Below are 19,201 nucleotides of genomic sequence, written 5' to 3'. Positions count from 1 at the left end.
CTGACTTGGACTTTTGAAACCCCAAAGCCATACCTACTAATTCTTCAAAAGTATTGCCATTCCCTGATAACTAATCATTCAGATAGATTAGCTTATGGGGGGCATTCTTATTCCAGCCATCACAGTCCACTCTCTGGCCCCATAAGCTTGTAGGCGTATCATAATGTGAAAATGCATTCAATTCAGCTTCAAAAGTTTTTAAAAGTCTCAACACTGTTTAAAAGTTTAAAGTTCAGCTATGCGTAGTGGCAGATGCTTTTTAACCCAAGCACTCAGGAGGCAAAGGCAGGTGGATGTCTGAGTTCAAAGCTAGCCTGGTCTACAAAGCTAGTTCCAGGACAGCCAGGGCAACACAGAAATCCTATCTCAAAAAAGAAAGAGAGAGAGAGAGAGAGAGAGAGAGAGAGAGAGAGAGAGAGAGAGAGAGAGAGAGAGCACGCGAGCGAGAGAGCGAGAGCGAGCGCTCCTGTACTTAACAACACAGAGGAAAAGGGATTACAATGAGGAAATGCTATACAACACAAGAATGAAAACCATCAGAACAAACTCCAAATTCTGCATTTCCATGCCTAATGTGCTCTTCAGAACTCCAACTCTTTCCAGCTTTGTTGACTACAACGCTTCTCTCTCTTGGACTGGTTCCACACCCAGTCTTCAGCTTTCCTCAGCAGCTATCCCATGGCTCTGACATTTCTAACATCTTGGGGTCTCCAAGGCAATCCCTACTTCACCTTCACAGCTTCACACAGTGAGTGGCTTTCATGAAGGAACACCACTGCCACACACTTGGCTTCAGCAGATTTCCTTAGTCAAGGAGGGAGATTCCACAACCCATATTTTGTATCCTTGATACTAAGGCCAGAAGCACGTGGCCACAGCTGCCAAGTTCTGCTGCTTAGTGGGGCTGGAGCTTGGGCCTCTTGTCTAGCTTTCTGTTTTCAGTGGTTTCCTTAAGGTTTTCTTTAATTCCCTCGTCACAAGTTAGAAGCTTAGCTGCATGGGGTCTTGCCCGGAGGTCACCATTCCCTTTATTCTATTTAGCATTGAACTCTAAACTTTCTGTCTCCTTGAACACCGGACTTAGCTCCATTTCTTGGTGCCTTTTTCTCTTCAAACTGTACATTTTTTATTTCTCCTTGTTAAGCTTGTTTGTTCAACATCTACGTAAGATTGAACACTAATAACAACACAGCACAGTCAATACTAGGCTATCTTGAAATCGCCTCTGCTACTGCCATTAATCAAAAAGTCTTCAGTTTACTGTCAAGCAGATTGGGGGTGGAGTGGGCAAGGGTAGAAAACAGCCATATTCTTTGCCAAAATACTGCAAGAATGGTCTCAAGGCCACTTACTGGCATTCTTCTCTTCTGAAACCTCTTGCGCCAGACTGCCGTCATCTGCATTGCTCTCAGCACCAGCACCATTATTTTCCCTGCTCTTACTAGTTTGGCCCACTTAAAGCTTTCACCTGCTTTCCTAATCCAGAGTCCACATTCTACCAACAAACTGCATGGCCAGGCCTGTCACAGCGACACCCCAGTTTTGGTGCAGTTTCTGTGTTAATTGCTGAGAACAGACATCTCCAGCACAGCAACTCTTATAAAAGAAAGCATTTAATCGGGGCTTGCTTACAGTTTTGAAGTTTAGTCCATTGTCACTATGGTAGGGAGCATGGTAGCATGAGGCATGGTGCTGGCGCAGTGGCTGAGAACTTGCATTCTGATCCACATACATGAGACAGAAGAGAAAAGACGCTAGGCCTGGCTTGGGCTTTAGAAATTTTAGAGCCCATCTCCAGTGACACACTTTTTCCAGTATGGCACACCTACTCCAACAAAGCCATACTTCCTAGTTCTTCTAAAACAGTTCCACTCCCTAATGACGAAATAGTCAAATATATGAGCCTATGGGAGTCATTATATTCAAACCATACTTACATTATATGGTTTCTTATGGTGGTGGTCTTGAGGTCCTTCTAATTTTTTCCCTCTGACAGTTTCTGTTTCAAACGTGCATAATCGCACCTCTTCCATCTCTTCTCATTCTTTATTCTTTTCATCTCACACAGGCTTGGAATGAGTCCAGATCCAAATTAGTATTTGTTTTCTTCTTATAGGTAATTTGGAACTGTGTTCTCATGATTCTTAGTAATGCTAAAGGTATAAGTTATGTGAAGTTTTATCTGCTCCTCTGACTTGTATGCATGCCTTGTTAAAGGATATGTGTATTCAGGTAGCTGCTTTTGAAAACTTCAGGCAAAAGATGTCTTTAATTTGGACACTTAGTAGAAAGGCCTCTGGATTTCAAATGGGTTAAGAGTGGTGTTTTTGCTGCTGTGAGGACACCAAGGAGAACCACACACTACCTCTGTTCTGAATCAGTTTACCAGATCCTGGAGGCTGGTACCCTGTTTGGTCTTGTTCTTGTAGTTGAAAGCTTCAGATAGATGAGGATGTGGCTTAATTTGGGTTTTGGGTCTCATGCAGCCTGCTCACTCTCACTGTGTAGCTGAGGGTGGCTTTTCCTCCTGCTCCTTTGGTTACATTTCCCACGTGTTATGATCACACATGTGTGCCATTACACTCAGCACTACATGATTGTGCTTCATGCTTTTCATTTGAGGGCCTTTGTCAAGGTTCAAGTGCTGAATCATTCCTTACCCTGTTCATTTTAGTGGCTGGAAAAATTGTATTAGCAGATCATACTCAAAACTAGTAAAAATGAATATATGATTCTTTTGGGGTCTTCTAAATTTGAAGCAGCATAGTGTTTTGGCTTCAGGTGTATAAGATAGATCACAGTTACTTCTGTGCCTAATTTTTGGGCTCAGGAAAAATTTTATGCTTGTTTAACAGTATTTATTTTATGTTTGTTATTATGTTTATGTATGAATGCTGCACCTGTGAGGAGATCAGGGGATGACTTTCTCTAGTTGGTTCTCTTCTTCCACCTTTATGTTGGTTTTGGGGATCCAACTCAGGTTTCCAGGCTAACTTGCAAACTCTTTGCTTGCTAAGCTATCTTGCCAACACATTATTTCTATTTTTATCTATCTGGTACATAAAGTCAGAAATTGGAAACAAGCATCCTAAACTTCCGTCTCATGTTTATGAAAGGTGATCGCAGGTAAGCCCTGAGGGAAAGATTAAACTTACATCAGTCAAGTACACGATACCTTTCCCATCTAGTTAAAACAGAAAACTCCTTACTTTTCTGTTACAGCTCCTGGAATAGCTTTTTTCTGTTTGTACTTCTTATAGATTCTTGTAGACACTGTTTGGGCTCTGTCGTACTTGACAGATGGAGGAAATGAGCAGATCCAGATGGTTATTGACTCAGGGGTTGTACCATTCCTCGTGCCCCTTCTGAGCCACCAGGAAGTGAAAGTTCAAGTAAGTATTTTCTTTCTTTTTTCTCATAAAATTCTTTTTATGACCAATCTTTCTATAGCCAACTTTGAGTTAAGTCCAACAGCATGCATCTCAGGATGCCCTAGTTTATCTCCTGAACCCAGATTTGTTCATTTGAAATAATTTTTCAGCTTTTCAGTTATATAAGCCATTAAACAGAGACCTGCATACATTCCATTATGATTTCAAATAGAAAGACGTGAAATTGTTGGTCTCCACAAATAACTTTCTTCTACTATCCTGTTAGGAGACAGCATGGTGCTTGTCTGATGCCCCCATTCTCCTTCACCCCCGTGGGTGAATTTCTGGGTTCTCGTCTCCTGGTGGATGCTTAGGCTCTTCCCTCACCCTCTTCTGTCAAGGCTCCTTTTCCTTCTCACTTAAGCTTTCGTTCTGCCTCTCTTAGCTCTCCGTCCCTGGGATAGTTTCCAGAGCCTTCCACCTGCGAACCCCCTGACTCTGCTCTGATTAGGGTCGGCATTTAGTTCTGCCCGTCCTGCTTCTCTGCCAAAGTGTTTTTCTCCCTACAAATGTGTGCTGACCCAGGGTAACACTGAGTATATTAAATACAGGACAGCATTAAATGAGAAACACAAATGTGTGCTCACTTGGAACCATATTAAAATCTGTGGTGCTGCTTTGGTCATAAATAAGAATACCTGTTTTTAAAGAGAAGATTTGATCATTTTTAGTTTCCATTGTTTTAAAAAATTTTTTTTTTGGATGCTTTATATTTGTGTGGTTTTGGGGGCAGAACATGTTTTTCGTTTTCTTTTGTTATTTTCAAGACAAGGTTTCCTCTGTTTAGCCCAGGCTGTCCTAGAACTTGCTCTGTAGACCAGACTTGGTCTCGAATTCACAGATTCTCTTGCCTCTGTCTCCCAAGTGCCTGGATTAAAAGTGTGTGCCATAACTGCTAGGCCTAAAAACCTTTTTTCTAAAAAATTTTCACATAATTTTTCTGTGGGATTCTATAATTTTCCATAGGAGATGGTTGTTTAAAAGTCCTTGCTAGTTTGGTTCTGGCTTTGCTGTAGGGATGAAATAAATGTTCATCATTTGCTCCTCACACTCCTCAGAGTTATGAAAACTACAGAGATGACAATTTCATTATAAACATACTTAAAACATTTTCTCCCCACTCCAGACTGCAGCACTCAGAGCAGTTGGGAACATAGTGACCGGCACTGACGAGCAGACCCAGGTGGTTCTTAACTGCGATGTCCTGTCCCACTTCCCAAACCTCTTATCACACCCGAAAGAGAAAATAAATAAGGTAAGGCACACGCTGCCCCTTCTTTTGTCTGTGGCTGTTTCCTTGTTGCAGTTACGATGTGTTTTCTCACTCAGGATCATGGCACTCAGGATGAGGATGGCTGTAAGTGAATCTTTTATAATTGCTTTAGTTTCTGTTTCCTTTCGTCCTACTATCATCACAGTAAAATATTTCAGACTGTTTATGTGTTTATAGATTGAGCAGTATCATTAAATTAGTAACCAGTATGCAAAAACATATAAACTCTCATTAAAATAACTGGTATTCTTAAAAAAACAGATAATTTACTCCCTTACAAATTAGAATAGACCTTAGGGTGTCATGCCTTCTTTCAAAGATCATAAAAATTTACTTTTAAAAGTTTCAAGTTTATTTACAAATTTATTATTAGTTGTATAGTAGATAATTATTTAAGAGTTTTATGGCTTATTTCACATACCTTTTTTTTTTATTTTGTTGAACTATACATTTTTCTCTGCTCCCCTCCCTGTCTCTCCCCTCCCCTTCAGCCCTCTTCCATAGTCCCCATGCTCCCAATTTGTTCAGGAGATCTTGTCTAAACTTCCCTTATAGATAAAATCCATGTATGTTTATCTTAGGGTCCTCATTGTTCTCTAGGTTCTCTGAGGTTATGATTTATAGGCTGGTTTTCTTTGCTTTATGTCTAAAAGCCACTTGTGAGTAAGTACATATGATAATTGTTTTTCTGGGTGGTAACCTCACTCAATGATGTTTTCTAGCTCCATCCATTTGCCTGGAAATTTCAAGATGTCGTTATTTTTTTCTGCTGTGTAGTACTCCATTGTGTAAATGTACAACATTTTCTTTATCCATTCTTTGGTCGAGGGGCTTTTCAGGTGTTTCCAGGTTTTGATTATGACAAACAAAGCTGCTATGAACATAGTTGAACACATGTCCTTATGGTACAATTGAGCATCCTTTGGGTATATACCCCAAAGTGGTATTATTGGGTCTTGAGGAAGGTTGTTTCCTAATTTTCTGAGAAATCATCATAATGATATCCAAAGGCACTGTAATAATTTGCACTCCCACCAGCAATGCAGGAGTGTTCCCTTTATCCCACATCCTCTTCAGCATAAGTTGTCACCAGTGTTTTTGATCTTGGCCATTTTTACAGGTGTAAGATGGAATCTCAGAGTTGTTTTGATTTGCATTTCTCTGATGACTAAGGATGTTGAGAATTTCCTTAAGTGTGTTTCAGCCATTTTAGATTCCTCTGTTGAGAGTTCTCTATTTAGGTCTGTATCCCTTTTTTTTTTTAATTGGATTATTTGCTCTTTTGGTGACCAGTTTCTTGAGTTCTTTGTATATTTTGGAGATCAGTCCTCTGTCTGATGTGGGGTTAGTGAAGTGGGCTGTCATTTTGTCTTGTTGACCATGTCCTTTGCTTTACAGAAGCTTCTCAGTTTCAGGAGGTTCCAGTTATTGTTTCTCTCGGTGTCTGTGCTGCTGGGGTTATATTTAGAAAGTGGTCTCCTGTGCCTGTGCATTCAAGTGTGTTTTCCTCTTCTATGAGGTTCAGTGTGGTTGACTTTGTGTGGAGGTCTTTAATCTATTTGGAATTGAGCTTTGTGAATGTTGATAGACTTAGATCTATTTTCAGTCTTCTACATGGTGATATCCAGTTATGCCAGCACCATTTGTTAAATATGCTTTTTTTCATTTAACATTTTTTTCTTCTTTGTCAAAAATCAGGTGTTTGTAGGTGTGTGGATTGATATCTGGGTCTTTCATTCGGTTCCATTGGCTCTCCTGTCTGTTTTTATGCCAATACCAGGCGCAGATCTATAGTAGAGTTTGAAGTCAAGGATTGTGATGCCTCCAGAAGTTTTTTTTATTGTACAGGATTGTTTTGGCTATCCTATACCATGTTCTCAAAGTTCATTTAATACAATGTATTATAGAGTTCTCTCTCTCTCTCTCTCTCTCTCTCTCTCTCTCTCTCTCTCTCCCTTTCTGTGAATGTGTGTGTGAAGAACCACAGTTAACATCAGGTATCTTCCTTAGTTACTTGCTACATGTGTTTTTTGTCCTTTTTTTAAAAATTGATTTTATTGAACTGTACGTTTTTCTCTGTTCCCCTCCCTTCCTCTCTCCTCCCTCTACATGTATTTTTTAAAATTGCTTTTATTATTAATTCTGTGTCTTTGTCTGTTCGGGCGGATGGGTGTGTGCATCTGGCATCAGCTCTCGGGACTGGAGGCACAGGCGGTTGTCAGCCACCCAGTGTGGTTCCGAGGAGCTGAGCTCTGGTTCTGGAGAAGAGCAGTCCGTGTTCTTTACCATGGAGCCATCTCTCCAGCTCCTCCACCTCGGATTTTGAGTCAGGGTCTCTCACTGGACATGAGCGCCACAGACCCTTTCTCTCTGCCTCGGTTGTGCTCCAGGTAGAGATGCCTCTGAGCCCAACTTCTACCTGGATGCTGGAGATCCATCAGATGTTCATGCTTGCATGGCAAGCCCTTCCCCAGCTCAGCCACCTCCCAGAGCCCTGACTTGATTCGCTTTTATGGCTGAATAAGTCATTCTGTTCGTATGAATGTGCCACATTTTCCTCATTTGCCTGTTGGTTGACACTGGGATTGTTTATACCTAGTGTCTGTTGTAATTAATGCTGCAGAAAACACTGACCCCTCAGGGACTGTTTCAGTCCTTGGTTTAATTTCCTTTCTGACATACTGGAAGTTGCTGAGTCATGGCAATTGTGTGGTAGCTTTTTGAGGAACCTTCAGACTTTCACTGATGGCTGTCCTTGACTGTATATTAGGGTTTTGCTTTCTCTGCAGCTGTGTGTACAGACGCTTGTCACCATGCATCTCAAGGCAGGTGCTGAGCGTCAGGACTTCGGCGCCTTACCCAGTGATCCTTCTCCCCCACCTCATGCTTTCCAATAAACTAAAGCTCTTTAATACAAGTAGTGTTGACAAGTATTTGGAAACTCCATTCTTCTGGCTTGCCTTTCAAAAAGAGAATGAAATGTGCCCCCTAGGCTAAAGATTTGGGTCTGTTTTATTTGTTGCTGTATCACCATTGCCTAGAACAATACGTAGCTTTAGCTAGGCTTACAGATTATTGAATAAATACTGGTTTAAGTGGACACAGAAGTATTAGGGATGGAGGCTTCTTTCCCCTTTAATAAAATGGTAGGTCTGAGCTGGCTAAATCACATGTAAAAATGCTCGCCGTGTAAACCTGACAACCCGAGTTTGTCTCTGGAACCGCATATGGAGGGAAGTACCGACTTGCACATGCGCACCATGACATGCACGGGCGCTTCCGTCTACTCGTTTACAAACACTAGACTCACATAAAATGATAGTAAGTCAAATAAAATGGAGGTCTTAACCCGTTACATTTTAGACACGATCACTCTAACCCTACTCAGGAGATTTTATTATCAAATATTTATAACATTAAAATGAGAAAAATACAGATATTAAATATAGTTTTTCCAATAAAACTGACCCATATTTTGTTCACTACAGGAAGCAGTATGGTTCCTTTCCAATATAACAGCAGGCAATCAGCAGCAAGTTCAAGCTGTAATAGATGCTGGGTTAATCCCCATGATCATTCACCAGCTTGCTAAGGTCAGTCATATCATTAATACATTGTTTACCTTAATTTATTACAACCCAGACTTTTGGGTAAAGAATTTATTTCATGAATTTGTTTTTGCTCTCCAGGGGGACTTCGGAACACAAAAAGAAGCTGCTTGGGCCATTAGCAACTTAACAATAAGTGGCAGAAAAGACCAAGTGAGTTTGAAAAAAATGTAACTGGTCACTGTTACTAACTGCAGCACGGACACTTCTTTCTTCTTCCTAGAAGTTACTGAACGTTTTCGTCTCTACTCCAGTTTCTAGAGGGAAGGAGAGTTCATAAAATCTTCTTTTGTATTGTCTAGGTGGAGTACCTTGTACAACAAAATGTAATACCACCATTCTGTAACTTACTGTCGGTGAAAGACTCTCAGGTGGTTCAGGTGGTTCTGGATGGTCTTAAAAACATCCTGATAATGGCTGGTGATGAAGCAAGCACAATAGCCGAGATAATAGAAGAATGCGGAGGTGAGTAGGTGAACACTGGCGTTTTAAACACTAGTTCCTCTCAGCTCAGCTTACTAGAAAATTAGTATAGGCTCATTGTTATTAAGTGACCAGAGTATTTTCCTGGTCTTATTCAGCATATTAGCATTGCTGAAGGATTTTCACAAAAGAATACAGCAGTTCATACTTTAGAAATACTGGTCATGAAATCAATTTTCCTGGAGGTTGATAGATTTTAGGAAATACTCATTATTACATTGGTTTGTTTTCCATCGCCATACAAAAAAATAATCTGAGGATAAGTGCTTATAAAATAAGATTTCTTTAGTTGGGAATTTTGGAAAGTGAAAGCTTAAGACGGAATGGTTGTTCCAATTTGTGTACAATGTATGGATACGCATGCCTCTAGGAAAGTCCTCGTGGTTGGGAGCTGCAGGGCAGAACACATAAGAGAGAATATAAGAGAGACCCAGGGACAGACTCAGTGTTTTGTAATAACGTACAATGTAAGGTAATGCTGAGGATGGTTCTGCAAAAGCTTTACTAACTCTTCTAAGGCCAGATCCCCAGCATCAAACCTTCAGTAGGTCCCGTTACTTAATGGTCCTTAAAGTCCTCCCAACAACTCAGTTCTGAGGACCATACCACAGTGTTCATTTTGAAGTCACAGTGTACAATGTTAAAAGCCTGGTGGACTACTCGAGTAGGTAAAAGCTTTCTTTAATCCATTCTCAAAATCTAGGCAAAGCAAACCTATTATTTTTATGTTATACATAGTACCATGTATCTGGGTAGATTCTTCTTTGGGTAGTGGTTGCCCAATTGTCTGTGTCTTGTTTGAATTCCCAAAGTTGGAGAGACTTTAGGATTGTTACAAAAGTGTGTTGAAGGGGGCTGGAGAAATAGCTCAGCGGTTAAAAGCACTGACTGCTCTTCCAGAGGACCCGGGTTCAATTCCCATCACCCACATGGCAGCTCACAACTGTCTGAAAATCCAGTTCCAGGGGATCTGACATCTTCACACCAATGCACATAAAATAAAAAGATACATTAATCATAAAAATTTAAAAAAAATTTAAAAAAAGTGTTGAAATAAATAGGACTGAAGTCATTTATTTAGTATTATCATTTCTGGTAAGGACATAATGAAATACATACTTAAAAATTTTGTTCTTAAAAAGTACCTGTTCTGTATGTACTAAAGTATCCAGACATTTTCTATAAAACTATAAATAATGATTTGTTTGCATTTTTGTTAACTATGTCGTTTACCCAACTTATGCTTTAGCGAAAATAAATACAATAGCCTCACAGATCAGTAAAAATAGAAAGGTATGTGAGAGTTTTGTTCAAGATCGTGTAAATGGTTTCAATACAAGCAAATTCATGCTCATGCTTGTTTTAAGATATATTTTAAGATAAAAATTAATTTCGTAGTCAAGTTCATAACCCAGTAATTTTGAATAGCTTAGACAATTCTTTAATGTTTCTTTTAAAGTTATGTTTGTTCCTGTTGGAGTAATAATCACAATGTGTAATATCGTCTTATAAAGCATTTTTCATTAATTAGTGTTGACACCTATTTCTTCATATTCTGATTTGTATATAATATTTTAAAACTCAACTGTTTTAATGTTAAAAAATGTTATCTCCTGGATGAATACTAAGGTTTTAAATACATAAACTTGTGCACCTGGTACATGAAGTCTATGGTACAGTGTAACTATAAAAGATACTCTCAATTGCGCACAGGTGTGCACACCTGTATGCAGCACTTGATAGAAGCAGAGGACCTCAAGTTCAGAGTTGACTACACAGTCTTCTCTCATAAAGCCTGAAAAGGAGATGAATGATGAGTGTTCTGAAAACTTCCTCTTTCTGCTGTTCAGACCTGTGAACACAGCTATTCACTTCGTTGTTTTTTCGAGACGAATCTTCTGCATATACCTTTGTGTCTGTCCTGGAACTCACCTTGTAGACCAGGGTGACCTCAAACTCACAGAGATCCGCCTTCCCCTGCCTCTCAAGTGCTGGAATTAAAGGCGTGCGTTGCCACTGCCTGACTTACTCTCTTTTTGAAATGCAGTGTTTTTGATGCAAAGCTTCCATTAATTTAGTTCTAAAGACCTACATTCAGAAAACTGTGGAAGAGCTATCATGATTATATTGAAACGTTTTCGGAGGTTTTCCGATCTTGTACTGTCATTAACTTGCCATGCACCAAGAAACAAACCCCTGTTATCTCTGTCAGATTGAATGTTTTGGTGATTGAGTTGGGGGTTTTGTTTATTTGTTCTTTGATTTGTGAGACCAGGGAATATCAAATATTTTTAAGGGGAAAGGAATTACTCAGCTGATGGTTGGGTTTTTGTATGTTCTTCCAGACTATTACTTTTTTTTTTTAAAGATTTATTTTATGTACCTACATGCACATCTTTATTCCAGAAGAGGTCATCAGATCCCACTATAGATGGTTGTGCTCCACAGTGTGTGGTTGATGGGAATTTACCCAGGTCCTCAGGAAGAGCAGCCAGTGCTCTTCACTGCTGAGCTACCTCTCCAGACTGTCATCTTTGAGTGAGATAAGACATACTCTGAGGTTCATAGAGCTTTTCTGTAACTAGATTATGCAGATTACTACCACCTTAATTATTCTTACATTTTTTTGTCAGGTTTGGAGAAAATTGAAGTTTTGCAGCAACATGAAAATGAAGACATATATAAATTAGCATTTGAAATCATAGATCAATATTTCTCTGGTGATGATGTAAGTACATATTAAAATGCAGATGTCTGCATGTAATGGGCATTTACTTAGAATTTTTCTCATTCTTAATGTGCACGAAATTTGTATTGTTTTCTGTTAGATATTCCACTAATCACTTTCTCGGTTTTTTTTTTTTGGGGGGGGATTTTTTTTTGAGGCAGGGTTTCTCTGTAGTTTTTGACGCCTGTCCTGGAACTAGCTCTTGTAGACCAGGCTGGCCTCGAACTCACAGAGATCTGCCTGCCTCTGCCTCCCGAGTGCTGGGATTAAAGGCGTGCGCCACCACTGCCCAGCACTAATCACTTTTTTAAACATTTTTACCACAACTTCAGTATAAGGAAAAATTATAAAAGCATTTCTTGTTACAGTTTTAATCTATTAACTGAAAAGAAATAATTCTGGAAATGACACTCACATGAAGTGCATCTGCAGATATGGGAACTTATTAAGCCAAGAACCTTTTGAAAATTATTCAATTGTGTTTGTTTAATATCATGAAATTGTTGCTAATTTACCTGGATAGTTTTAGGCAGTTAAAATATTCATTTGGAGTTTTCTCTTTGTTTTTATAGATTGATGAAGATCCCAGCCTCATTCCTGAAGCAACACAAGGAGGTACTTACAACTTTGACCCAACAGCCAACCTCCAGACAAAGGAATTTAATTTCTAAGGTCCATTAAGTGCAGCATCGTTCATTCAATACAAACACCACCAGATGGCCACCAAGCGATAAGACAGCAAGCAGCAGAAGGCTCCCAGCACTCTTGCCTCTTCGTTTTGATGCTTCTAAAGCAAGCCATGTCTCAGTCACTTTGCAGTTGCCAAAAGTCACTCTCACATGGACTGTAAATGCATATGCATGATTTCCTGAACTGTTTTAGAATTCTCCTTAACAATCTCAACTACCCTATTTTTCCATGTTCCCTGGTGCCACATGCTGAGAGCTGCAGTCTCCAGTTAGAATACTCCATAGTGGTGGCGTATCAGCTGCCCGCTGGTACTCCTTTGGAAAAAGGTGCACTGTGGATCAAGACACTTTGGTATGATGTATATCCGTGTTGGAAGACTACAGAGGTGCAGTGTGATCTGAGCCTCCATCATTGTCCTCCACAAACATATTTTCATATTCTTATGTGGAAGAATTAAAGTACAAGCCAAATGATTTTCATTGGTGGAACTGACACAAAAAAGTAATAACTTAAAAACAAGAAACTTGGTTATTGATTTAAAAAGATAAGTTTTTTAAAACTGTACTTCACCTACCATTAATTGATGTGTTTATTATCTGCCTCAGAAGCCAGGGTTGGAGCAAGAGCTTTAGATATCAGTGGTAATGCTTTCGCCGTTGTACCTAATGTTTGAGAACAGCAAACCCTATCTGACCACCCACTCAGCCTGTGTGCTCCTGCTGTTCTGAATAATCAAATGCTGTGCATGGTCTCTACCTGAGCTGCAACCTGTTACAGACTTGAACTTCTGTTAAGTTGAAAGCAAGAGTCCCTGACTACAAAAAAATACGTCAATAAATAAATAAGTCAAAACAGGAATGGAAAAGGTCTAAAATACTCATTGGTAAAGTTTTAAGATAGCCTTGCTTTCAGCTTCCAGGAGTTATTTTTTTTTATTTTAATTTGATAATTGGATATGGTTGATTTATATTGGGTTTAAACTGTGGAGCTTTCATGTTTACTGTAATTTAGTCTTAAAACATTTTTTACTTAGTAACCAGTACTTTTGATAAAGTGGTGGCAACCAACCAGCAACTCTTTAGAAGTGTTCCAAGACTTCATTCTTAAGTATCGGGGAGCTCATTCCGATCCCACTCAGAGCATCCGCACATGTTAAAGAGAAAGCCAGGATCTGTGTAGAGGAATGATGTGCAGTTATTTAACTCAGCCCGATTTGCAGAGATCTCTCATCTGTAAAATCCGGTATTGCTATGTAAAGTCATTGCTTTTGGCAAATTGTCTGACCCAGATATTGATGAATGAATATGGATTTGCAGTTTTTTAAACTAAATAATTTGTGCTGTCACAGAAATGGTTCTGTTGCTCTTGTTCCCGGGGTCTAATTTCCCAATGCATTGATGTGAAGGGATAGAAATCTAAACTAAGTTAGTTTTCAGATGGGGGCGTGTCTACTGTGACGAAGAGGAGCCGGATGCCATCAGAGCTTTGTGAGCCAGCTGGGGTGTTTTCACTGAGAAACAACACAGCAGGTGTGCTTCATTACAAATGTGTGTATCTGCCAAGGTGGAGCCACTTTAAAGAGTGAGCTTTGTCTTGTATCTAAAATGGATACAAGCGTATGTTTAAACTGCAAGATTTTTACTTGCTAGAGAATCTGTTTTAATATAGTGGTTTGGCCTCTGATTATTTATAGGTTTTATAAATTTTAGAATCAATTTCTCTTTAAGGTGGCTCAGATTTTTCAACTCTTGTGCACATAAAATTGAGTTGAAGTTCATTGTGCCTTTTTTTCTTTACCCAAATTTTGAGTTAAAGCTTCATATGGTAACTGCATCCTGTTCAAACACTTGTCTAAATTTTGAAACTGTGTAGTGTTCACTAAAAGTAGGAATAACAAAGTCAGAATGAATTAAGGTCACAAACTTTGGTGAAATCCTTAAAGTCCAAATCTTCTTAATGTTGTGAATTGTCCCCCTTCCAGTTTAGTTTCTTCTGGATTCTCCCTACTTAACTGACAGTTACCTTCTAAAATTTGCACACATTGAGATGAAAATTGGGCCTCTACTGTGATGATCCCTATTTCCTCTCGCATCCTAAGTGCAAACTAACCTTTTAGTAACAGTAGCATCAAGCAGTGCAGACGTCTGCTTGATTCAGTTTGCCGTGACCTTACCAGGCCTGAATTGGAATCGCACCATTTCGTAGACAAAGGAACTGAGTGTATTGCTGCACTTTTAAGTTTTCAAAACAGTGTTTTAAAATTGCATTGTTTTTATTTTTTTTTAAACTCAGTTTAAAAATAACTAAAATGTTCTTTCAAAAGAGGCATCTAAACGTGTTCCTAATTTTGTATATGGGCTTAGGTTTTGTAACCAATAAAAAAGCTGCTATCAAATATGATAAAACATTGAAAGATTTATTTCTGAAAATAATTGTTTAGCTTGTTTTCTGTGTGGTTAAGCTTAACTTTGGAATTATCTTCAAGTGCCAGCCACAGTGATGGTAAAGCATTAGTGACTGCCCTTGTTTTTTGATATCTCCTTTTTACCACAACAGTGACCAGCCAGTAGCTACCTAGAGAATATTTTGTGGCACATCAGAAGTACCAACATGTGTATAATTCTCTAAGCTGTCAAAACAGTAACCTGTGACCCAGGGGCTTCAAACCTCAGAAACTGTTGCAGTTCTGGCGACGAGAAGTCAAGTCAAGCCCGGCTCTCTGTTCCACGCTGTCTTCCACTCAGTCTGGAAAGGGTTCCTTCCTGGCTTCTGATGGTGACCGGCAATCCTTGGCTCATAGGTTCATCATGCCATTCTCTGCCAATCTGAGTGTACTGGAAAACTGTATTTTCGGGGGAAAACCATTATTTGGAAAAATAGTGTGGTTATGATTTTGATGCAACAAACTAGTCATTCAGAGTAAGGCTGCCTAAGCTATGAAGGCATGTAATTGTAACAGAGAGTAGTCATTGAAATAACCTGAAAGTGTTTCCTGTCGAGGTAGAAGTGTAGCTCAGAATGAAATCTTGGATTAGTTAGAAGAACAAAGAAGCAGCCGGACTTTTGAGCATAGAGATATTCTTCTGTATGCTGTCACTTCAGACTACCTGTAAAAGATGTAGAAGAAAATCAATGTAATAATGTGATCTTTCCATCGCTCCTTCCGAGGTGCCTTCTCTTTCGGGCATTCATTGTTACAGGTAAACCAACAGCACCTGGCTTTCAGGTAGCCTTCCTGTGACAATTTTTTTTAACACTTTTGACCTATGATTTTTAAACTTCTGAAAAACCTTTAACTCTTGAAGGGAAGGAAGTGTGTAATTTATATTTGTTAAGCTGATTCTTAATTCAACTGGCCTAAAAAGTGCTCATGAACCCACCTTGAAGCTTAAAAGGAAACTTTTCATGCAGACACAAAAAACTGGGACTGCAAGACTCGGAAATGTATGTACAGATCAGTCCTCAAGAAGGGTGTTTGGGAAAATGGTTGTGGGAGTACAGTCTGTCCCCATGATTTCTTAGCTCAACCGGCACTGCAACTTATTTCAGTCCATTTCAAGCTGTTGGGTAATTGATTGTTGAGGTGTTCTGTGCACTTTGAGATGGTTAGCCTCATTTGTGGCTTATACTCACGAGGTCCTAGTAGCACCTCTTCCTCTTCCAGTCCAGACACCTGAACGTGACATTCCTAAATTCCATCCTTGTACACCATTGGTCTAAGTCAACTCCTGTGTCAAAGGCCCAGCCGAGACAGTGTGCAGCTGTCTGCTGTGTGAATAGTGGTAGGCTGTTCTCAGAGGTCAGCCATTCTAGGAGTTAGTGTCGGCCCCAAGGCAGCGCAGTTTGAAAACTGATTGATGCTCATCACTTCCTAAATCACACAAGAATTTTGTTCTCTTGGAAAGCTTAAAGGATATTGAGTAATACAGGAGAAAAAAAGTAGAGAGATGAAGTGGCACGCTCTAGACCCTGAGTACACATTCCAGAACCATTAAATAAAGTGGGTACCAGTGCTACGGAATGGTATCCTCTGCATGCCCCTGCACTCCCTTAAAAATTACCATCTACCTTTTGATGGCTCCCTTTCCAATGACGGTGTCCAAAGACAAAACCTTGTTAAGCTGAAAGATAAATAAGGAATGTCTTCATGGGGTAGCAGTTTTTACCAGTTTTATGCAGCTGCAAACCTGTGTTCCAGAGCATACATTTACATCCATGTGTTATTTTGGAGATAAAACCAGATTTTTGAGGCAGCCATTTTATGGGATAAGATTGAGAAGTAATGAGTCACTTCAAAGGAGCTCAGTCTGCAATTCTGGCTGCTGTTGCTTTAGAGTTTCCTATCCATGTACAAACTCATTTCTCTTAAGTGGCCGTCATTACAAGTGTGATTGGAACTAGTGCTTGGTTTTTCTCAGAGAGCAGAAGAGGCGGAGCTGTTGGTACAAGAGCCCCCCCACACACACACACCAGAGCAGCCATGCCTTGGCCCCGTCCTGGTTGTCAATGTTTTATTGGGCCTGGTTCCTGTCACCTTAAACAGGCAGTGTACCTCAACAATGAATAGTGTGACTAGCTTCTGGTTATCGTGGAATGGCAGCTTCCGTCCTCTCGACCCTTAATTCTCGTGTGGGAAGAGAGTTTCAGTCATTTTCCAACTCTAGAGTGAACAGCCTAAACTTCCATTGCCCTATCACATAGGCATCTGCCTGTCTGAAATTTAAATTTCATACTATCGGTCCAATTTTCCTTATCATATTCTTTTAACTCTATGTGTACCTTGACAGTAAATTTTTTCTTAATGGTTTTGACTAAGCCTTTAGAAACATTAAGGTATTTATTGAGCAATTGAGCATCCTATCTCATGCCAGGTACTACCCTAGGGCATAGGCTAAACAAATGTCAGGAAGAGGCCTGCTCAGAAAGGCTAGTGAGCGTTCCCTAAAGGTCGGCTGTGCTTTTGATTTAGTGCAGCCCTCTTGACCTGATGAAGATCTGTTCAGCTGTATTTTCTCCAAACTGTGAAGCAAGAGCAGAGGTTGATTGGACAGGTTCACTGAAAAATGTGGAGGCGGGAAAACTACAGAGGCATTGTGGGGTGCACAAAAGGGTGTGCAAGGTTGTAATGAGAATCAACGGAGGGAGAGGTAAGTAGGGCCAGCAAGGGGCTGATGGGGCAGATGACAGCCCGGTGGTCAGCCTAGGATTTCAGCACTGAGCAGTAGGAAATTGGCACAAAGGGGGCAAGGGAAGATGGTGTTTGGGGCTGTAGAGATGGCTCAGAGGTTAAGAGCACTTGTTAGTCTTGCAGAGGACCCACGATTTGTCAGCACCCACACTGCAGTTACAGGTGTCCATAACTCCATCACCAGTTGATCAGTGCCATCTTCTGGCCTCTGGGGGGTGGCAGGCAGAGACCTACCCTAACCTGTTTACGTACACAAAAGATGAGTTCTAATCAGGACAGCTAGTTGGTAGCGGAGTCTTTCAACTTTAGTCATTTCAAGATAATTAGTCAGTTTAGTGAGTGTGAAACACAGGTGACAGATGGAGAGCCAGGCTCAGAGGTGCCTCACAGCTGTACACACTAGTTTGGTGATGCTGAGAGGTGCAGTCTGCGGAGAGGAAGTATTGAGAACGATTCTTGGGTTCTGGCTGGTTCTAGATAGGAGGGGATGGAATTAACTTGAGGCACAGGAAAGAACTGTGCAAAGTGAAGTAAGTTGGTTTGGAGTGTAGGAAGGACTGAGGGAGCTGTTGCAGCATGGTGGTGAAGGCAGAAACTGAGATCGCAGAGCAGGGGTGGACTCCGAGGGCTCCTAGTCTAAGCTCTTACATTGTTTCTATTTCTTAACTGTACATGCGTATGCGAGGGCTGTGCTGCAGAGGCCAGAAGAGGTCATTGAGTCCCCTGGAGCAGGAGTTAACAGCTGGTTGATGAGGTGGCAACTGACCTCAGACCCTCTGAAAGGGCAGGAGACATCTCCAGCTTTTTCATCTAGAGGAAGACAGGTTAGTTCCCAGGTGCATGGCTTTTCTTGCTGCTGTGATAAAAAAATGTACTGACAGAAGCAATATAAGGGTGAAGGGGTTTACTTTGGCTCCAGTTCGTGGAGGGCAATCATGGAGGCAGGAACTAGAGACTAGTGACGTGCACAGTCAGGAGGCAGAGTGAAGCATGCCAGTGCCTTGCATTTCTTTCCTCAGTGCAGAGCTTGTCCTATGGAATAGCGTCTTCCCAGCGTAACTAAACTAATCCGGAGAATCCTTCATAGGCATGCTCAGAGAGGCTGGGCTCTCAGTGGGCCTTAGGGCCTGTCAGTGTGGTTGAGAAATGCTCTGACTACTAAAGAGCCATTGGTTCTCTGTTCCTGCTCTGGCAGGGTTTGCTCTGCTCCCTCAGTCAGCAGTTCTTAGACAGCCGGTATGTGCCAGATCTGCAATAGGTGTCAGGTATCCCCTACCAGACAAGCCAGTCACAGTCCCTGTCTTGTGGAGTTTATGTTCTAGTGCGAGGGAGGAGCAATACACAGTAAAGAGATAATTTCCGCAGATACAGAAAAATTCACCCTCCTAGCCAGCCATTTTTAAAGCCTATAGCTCCGTGATGCTTAATGTGTTCACACTGCCGTGAGGCCAGCCTACAGAAGTGCCCTGTATTGCAAAGTTGGAATTAATTCCATTAAGCAACTGCCCTCCCCTCTTTCCCAAAATCTGCCCCCACCCGGAAACCTGGAAATTAGTGGGTGCTAGGCAAGTGCTGTGTTGCTGAGGCCCATCCCCAGCAGAGGCATACAGCACCTGACTTTTGTGGGTTAAATATTAGAAATAGGGTCAGTCAACTGTATGAGATTTAAAAACCCTGCAAGGGAGCCCAGGTGGGGGTGGTAGCATGGTGATGCTCCTGTCTTTGCTGCCCTCAGGAAGTCAGGGCAGGAGGATAACTTTGAGTTGATCAGCCTGGGCTGCAGACTGATTTTCATTTTAC

General features: G+C 40.7%; 1 protein-coding gene across 2 annotated transcripts in view; it reads left to right on the top strand.

Moving 5' to 3' along the window:
* Kpna3 (karyopherin subunit alpha 3) overlaps positions 1-14,618 on the top strand; it is a 72,408-nt gene extending 57,790 nt beyond the window's left edge. Inside the window, exons 11-17 of one of the 2 annotated variants that reach the window (XM_087912171.1) lie at positions 3,261-3,392; positions 4,558-4,686; positions 8,193-8,297; positions 8,394-8,465; positions 8,615-8,777; positions 11,429-11,523; positions 12,096-14,618. In XM_087912171.1, the coding sequence (XP_087768297.1) occupies positions 3,261-3,392; positions 4,558-4,686; positions 8,193-8,297; positions 8,394-8,465; positions 8,615-8,777; positions 11,429-11,523; positions 12,096-12,194 (795 nt within the window). In that variant the 3' untranslated portion in view covers positions 12,195-14,618. The remainder of the gene's footprint in view (positions 1-3,260; positions 3,393-4,557; positions 4,687-8,192; positions 8,298-8,393; positions 8,466-8,614; positions 8,778-11,428; positions 11,524-12,095) is intronic. The other variant, XM_087912172.1, reaches the window with a different exon arrangement.
* Positions 14,619-19,201: the final 4,583 nt, after the last annotated feature.

The sequence above is a fragment of the Myodes glareolus genome, chromosome 12 (assembly GCF_982192425.1).
Source record: "Myodes glareolus chromosome 12, mMyoGla1.1, whole genome shotgun sequence".
Lineage (NCBI taxonomy): Eukaryota > Metazoa > Chordata > Mammalia > Rodentia > Cricetidae > Myodes > Myodes glareolus.
Note: the sequence above shows the minus strand (reverse complement) of the source record. Positions and strands in the feature narration are given on the sequence as shown.